The following is a 6,282-nucleotide window of genomic DNA, read 5'->3' on the forward strand; positions in this document are numbered from 1 at the left end:
CGTGCTATTTTCTACAAGAAGCTTAAACAGTCCTACCTCATTTCCATAGAACATATCTTCATGTGTGTTTTGGTTACTAACATATCTACACTCTTAACAAACAAAAAGCATGCATAACACTTCAAATTAAACAACCATGTTACGAAATAATAAGAGTCCACCTCGTTGCTTTGCATATATTGTGCATTTTCCAGTGCCTCTGTCCTTTTTCAAGAGTAATGGCTGGTTCCTTTAAAGAACAGCAGGCCTCTCTGTTCAGCAGTGCCGTGAAGGCTGGAGACCAACAGGAACACCAAGTGTCTCACGTTCCTTTATGAAGAGACCCTGAGGATGAAGTGGAGCGGCTGTTCACCTGCAGGAGACAAATGCGAAGCATACCCGTTAGATCTGACAACACTGAGAGGGAATGATGTGTACATTTGTGAGTAAATAATGTATACTCACACTGTCAAACTATGAATAACTGTTCAAAATCATACACACTTAGAGGGCAACTATGTTATCTGACATCATAATTTCAATTAAATATATGCTGAGATATTTACATTGACAAATGTTTTTGTACAGTGAAAATATTTTAAATCTCTTTTGTCCATTTAGTGTTAATGTCCTTAATGAAATACAATATAAATATAGCTAACCAGTATTAGGGTGCACTGTGTGTTAATACCTCTACACTTTGGTGAGAACAGAATAATGATGACATGTTATGTAGTGCAGGACCTGTCACACTATGCTATATTTTATGCTAATGTATTAATTGACCTACAAGGTCTCACTGTAAATTCATACATAAAAAGGCAAAAGAGAAAATAAAATTCATAATTTCTCAGCTATCATAGCAAATATAATATTCAGTATTACTGTTTAACATCCCCCACAGTGTTATCCATATTGGTTTTATCTAATTTCTAACTCCTCAACCCTACAGACTGAGATATTGGCCCGGTGTTTAAAAAGTTGCCCACATATTACTCTAGGCTAGGGGAAAGAGGGGAAAGCGAGAACAGTTGTAGGTAGCATCAGGGTAGGCCTGACTGACAGGCTGATGACACACCATATGGAGATGTTGGGCGAGTTTTACCCTGAGGGGGACAACAATGTTTTTTTATTATGTGTTTGCCTCCTCCCTGTCAGCCTCTCTTACAAAAACAAGAAGGAAGAGACAGCCAGGTTGTGGAAGTTGACAGCCAAGCACGCAAACACATGAAAATGCGCAGACGCACGTGTGCACAGAAATGGCATACTGTGTTGAGACACAGACTCGAGAACAGGCGCGCACAGTTGGTGAAGACATACAGTGCATGCTTTTGAGGGACAGAAGGACTTTTATGCTGTTCTTAATTTTGGAAAGTTTGAGAGGTATGTATTTAAGTTTAACTTTAATTAAGACAAAAGCATGGCCCCACCACTAGCTGGCAGCAGTTTCTGTAGTACATGTACTAATTTAAGATATATGGCTTTCTTACGGGGATACAGGTTTGTTTACATTAGTGATGTTTGTACACACAGAACAGGGTCTCCCCCAGGATATTGAATAGTAGAGGTGGTAGACCACCCAGATCCTTACGCATCTCACCAAGTTAGTAAATGTAAGATGTTTTGCTTTTTGCTGCTTTTTATGTTGCTATTAAAAGGATGTAAATAATACAAAATCATATGGTGCCTTTTGATTTAATAATTGCCTGACAGCAAGAAGGTTCCAGGTTGAAATCAAGTTTGAACCTCGGGCCTTTCCCTGTGGAGTTTGCATGTTTTCATGTTGCTCGTGTGGGTTTTCTCTGGGTACTTCGGCCTCCTCCCACAGTCCGAAGACATGCAGATTAGTTTAATTGGTGACTCTAAATTGCCTGTACGTGTGAGTGTGAATAGTTGTCTGTCTCTAAGTGTTCGCCCTGTGATTGACTGGCGACCAGTCCAGGGTGTGCCCTGCCTCTCGCCCAATGTCAGCTGGGATTGTCTCCAGCCCCCCTGCGACCCTTAAGGACAAGCGGTATAGACAATGGATAGATGTGTCAGGTGATTCACATGTCGCCTGAAGACCAGGACACATTCTTTATCCATCTTATTTGTTAATTAAATCCAAAACTACAATATCAGTGGCTTCTGCAGAAAAAAAAAACATACTTGTTTGGAAGCTTCAGAGGTGGAATGGACTTCTTTTCCAAAATTTCCATTTAACTGCAACATTGCTGTAAAAACAGGGATGTAAAAAGAGCATGTAAATATAAATATCCTGGTAACGTCTCGTTCAGATTTTCATGTTTTAAAGGCCTACTAGTGACCATCACTCATCCTTCAGTGTAAGACATCGTAACATTAGAGGAAACTCTCACAGGGCAGAAAGACACTTTTGTTTAATCCATTAAAATTATAATTTTAGCAATCAGCGTTCAATCAGTTCCCTATTGTCAACAAATCAATATTCCAATATGAATTTGTCCATTTACACTAAATTACTCTCAAAAAGCTCCCTCTTACCTTGTGGATCAAGCCTGGGATCAACAAATCCCCATTGCTGGTAGAGAGCAGCCAGATCGTGGGGACTGTAGTTTTTCAGGAGACTTAAAATATCAATGTCCATTGGCATTTCTCCTGTCGATTCATTCTTTCCCTGAGCAAAACGGAGTGGTTCTAAATATGCCTTGTGACCCCACATGTTCATGGCAGCCCACAGATCAGGACCTTTAGGACCTGAAGAGGAGTCACATGACTGCCTGCGGGAATGGGCTCTATCCGCAGTTGTGTGGGATGAAGTCCCACCATGAGTCCTGGCTAACATGAAACCCAAACCCTCCTGTGGGAAGTTTGCTTCCACTGCAGCTCTGTGGCTTCTGTGTTTGGGGCTGCTTGTAGGCTGGAAACTGGGGGAACTCTTGCTGTGCACGACACCGCTCGATGAAGTAGCTGGGGCGCTGGAGCTTTTAGTTCCCCCCTCCACTGCCCGGTTATGTTCACCAGACTTCTTTTGAGGTAGGAGTCCCATCCTCCCACTGGGCTGTGTCCCATCTGAAGAGCGTGAGTCCTTTGGCTGGTGCTTGGACTTAGGGACACCTGACTGAGTCTTGGGGGCTGAGTTCTTGCTGCTGCTGCTGCTGCTGCTGCTGCTGTGGGTTGTTGATCCTGGGGCCTGTGTGCGCTGAGTTCTTGGAGCAGGTAAAGCAGGGCAGTCCTTGCCTTCCAGGAACGGCGGAGGCCCTGTACGTCTCCACTGTGAAGCGCTTGCCTTTAAACTCTTAGGGGTGTTAGTGCAAGGTGCCCACTTGGGTGCCATGGAGCTGCTGCCGTCCACTCTGTGTGCAACCCGCTGATGGATCCACAGAACCTCTGGGTAGTTGGTAGTGTGGGCGCAGTATGGGCACTGATGTTTCACCAGGCCCTCTGTTTTTATTGGAAAGTTTACATCTCCTTCGCTTGCAGGTAATGCAGACAGATTAAGGAGGCTTCCTGCGTCATTAGTAGTATGTACCTGCCCTTTGACCTCAGTACCATTTGACTTTTCTGTTTTAATATTTGACTCTGCTGAGCCCTGGCCAGGCAGACACGTGTAAGGATTCCAGTATGGCTGACTGAGCAGCGCGCTCCTGTTTCTGAGGTAGTCCATGTATCTTGAGGCTTTGGAACCACTTTGGCTAATGTTGTCCAAAATGGTGCTATGTTTGTTGAAGGGACTAAGGAAGTCCTGGTGCTGCCTGTGCAGGTGAGACCTGAGTAGTGACACGTCGACGGTGTGGAAATCACAGTGCTCGCAGAAGTATGGTTTTTTATCTGTAAGCAAGAGCAGAAGTAGAAATGTCAAGGTAATGCACAACATTTAAGTGCTGTGTCAGTATGTGTATGTACACAACTCAGGACCACCAGCAGTGCTGGTAGTGCTGCTTAACTATCTTATGCTGATTAAACACAAAGTTGTGAATTGGGTAGGAAAACCAGGTAGGTGCCCTTTCTTCCAAGCAGAGCTCTAAATCTAGTTGAACAAATAAGATTTTAGGTGTTTATTCAGCAGTAAGCTGTAGCATGTATTACCTGCCAAAAAGCAGGATTTATACTCTCCACAAACACAATAAACTCTTCTTTATCTTTTCAAAAATAAAAATGGTAAAAAAAAAAATGGCACATGCTCTCTCAGTAAAGCTGCTTCTTCATTTACTTCACGTGTTACAGGTATTTCATATTGTTGTGTATTCATATATTACTGTACAGCCAAGAAAGTATTAAAAGATATATAACTAATTAAAACATTTTGGAATTAAGCTTTGCATGTCCCCTAAAAATCTTCTGAAGCTTAGGTAAGGAAAGGATAATGGGTAGTAACAAGTACAATTACAGTTGTTGTAATTCAGGTATAAATTCACTAGAGGTCTCCCTTTTCCACAGTACAACTCTAACTCGTTTTTACACCCAATACAGAGTTTTCTGAGTATTTAATTACCACACAAGTGGCATACTAACTTTAACGTCCTTTACAGCATTATAAGGGAGTATAAGTCAAAGCCAGTTTTATCAGAAAAAGTGACACATCTGCATGTCTATTAATGTAACATTTGATATTTGATGATATTACACACAAAATGAATGTCCTCCAGACCTTCCCATTTGTAGAGTGAGGTGTGTGTGTGTTTCTTACCCTCCTTGTCATGGTTTCTGATGCTGTTGGTCTGTTTAGGTGTGCAGTGAACATCTTTGACTTTCTTAGTCTGCAGCGCTTCATAAAACGCATGACCCAGTCCGTTCAACAGAATACGGTCCTTCTGGCAAACCTTCTTGTCACCACCTTTAGCGTGAGGCAAGCTGTTTGATGTCTGATTAAGGCCTGTATCACCCTTCACCTTCTTAACGCCGGAGCTGGAGGTGTCGATTTGCTTCCTCTTTTTCTCCTGCTTCAGGGGAACATACTCCCCTTTTTCTGTGTCATATGCCACCTCAGCATCTGCTAGCCTCTCCTCCCATCCCAGACATTTCTCGGTGACCTCCGCTAGGCGTCCCCTTGTGGCCAGCTGCCACGCTTGGTAACTACAAACTGGATCCAGCTCTGGAATTCGCCTGCCCAGGCTGTTTTCCTCAGAAGTCTCGTTTTGTCCAACACATGTGAGGTTCAGGCTTTCCAAAAAATCCCTCTTAGCAACGTGAAGCTCTGAGTTTTCAATGTCCTCCTGTGGTGGACTTTGTGTCTGAGTGTGAATGTGGTTCAGTTTATGTAACTTTTCATGTATTCGCAATGTTTTGCGATCTGCGAAAAAGTTACCACAGCCAGCACAGAGCTCATAGAGGCACTCTTCATTTATGAGCGATGCTGGATCCTGAGGAACTCCATTGATGGTGGCAGGCGGCTCATTGCTTTTTCCACCTCTTAGCTGGGCTTTAACCCGGTGAATGCGCATGTGACTCTGGAGGAACCATGCCTGGCGGAAACGGCGTCCACAAATCCGGCAGCCGTGATCCTGGGAGCTGCGGTGCCTTTTCATGTGGGATTTAAGGAGTAGTACCTGAGGGAAAACCTGGCCACAGATGGTACACGAACAGGAACCGTCACCCTCATCATCGACCTCAAGGCCATCTTTACCCTTAACTTTTTTCTTGGTTCCTTTCTTCTTCACCTTCCCATTAACGTTATGAGCTTTGTCAGGTTTGCTGACGATTTCAGGAGGGACAGGTGTCTCTGCGTCTTTCTGCTCTTGATCTCCATTCCCCTCCTTGTCACTGAGGTTGTGGCTGAAAAGACCGAGCTTATGGCTTCGAATGTGGGCTTTCAGACTGCCCTTCTGAGCCGTCCTGTGCTCACAGTAGGGACACTTGTACGGCTTCTCCCGTGTGTGTCTTCTCATGTGCTGGGACAGAGAGCTGAGCAGAGGAAAGCTGCGGCCGCATACCCCACAGGTATGGCCAGAGGTCACTTCCTCCTCAGCCTCTGCCTTTATATTAACTGAGGGTTTTTGTGGTACATCCTCCCTCTCTTCCGTCTCCATTTCTTTTCCTGGCGCCTGAGTACGTCAAAAACCACAGCTGTGTAATAAATCCTCTAATTATGCAGGTTTTTATCTTCCAAAAGTTAGTGAGTTCTCAGAACAGGCATCAAAAACTTGCAAAACATCACAGCTTCAGTGTCCATCCTGATTTTCAAAGAGGTGTTCTTTATCAAGTCACATACTGTTTTGGCAAGAATACCTGAAAATAGAAAAAGAAATCAAAATTATTATTATTATTAGCATATTAACACTGATAAAACAAACATCAAGATAGGTCAATCAAATATCATAGCAGTATATAAAATTGTTGTATAAT

At 43.4% G+C, this 6,282-nt stretch overlaps 1 protein-coding gene across 1 annotated transcript; it reads right to left on the reverse strand.

Moving 5' to 3' along the window:
* Positions 1-217: 217 nt before the first annotated feature.
* On the reverse strand, positions 218-5,966 carry LOC139216058 (zinc finger protein 516-like). Its single transcript, XM_070847116.1, has 4 exons — positions 4,628-5,966; positions 2,482-3,768; positions 2,128-2,192; positions 218-352 (listed from the first exon to the last, which is right to left on the reverse strand). The coding sequence occupies exons 1-4, from the start codon at positions 5,964-5,966 to the stop codon at positions 302-304; spliced, it is 2,742 nt and encodes a 913-aa protein (XP_070703217.1). The 3' UTR covers positions 218-301.
* Positions 5,967-6,282: the final 316 nt, after the last annotated feature.

The sequence above is a fragment of the Pempheris klunzingeri genome, chromosome 16, assembly GCF_042242105.1.
Source record: "Pempheris klunzingeri isolate RE-2024b chromosome 16, fPemKlu1.hap1, whole genome shotgun sequence".
Lineage (NCBI taxonomy): Eukaryota > Metazoa > Chordata > Actinopteri > Acropomatiformes > Pempheridae > Pempheris > Pempheris klunzingeri.

What these genes read in the sequence shown, in the direction of transcription:
- LOC139216058 (XM_070847116.1), bottom strand. Translation starts at nt 5,966, where the DNA reads ATGGAGACGGAAGAGAGGGAGGATGTACCACAAAAACCCTCAGTTAAT. An exon ending in CAGAAACCATGACAAGGAGG is followed by an intron (nt 3,769 to 4,627) that starts GTAAGAAACACA and finishes TCTTGCTTACAG; the next exon opens with ATAAAAAACCATACTTCTGC. An exon ending in TCCCAGGCTTGATCCACAAG is followed by an intron (nt 2,193 to 2,481) that starts GTAAGAGGGAGC and finishes CTGTTTTTACAG; the next exon opens with CAATGTTGCAGTTAAATGGA.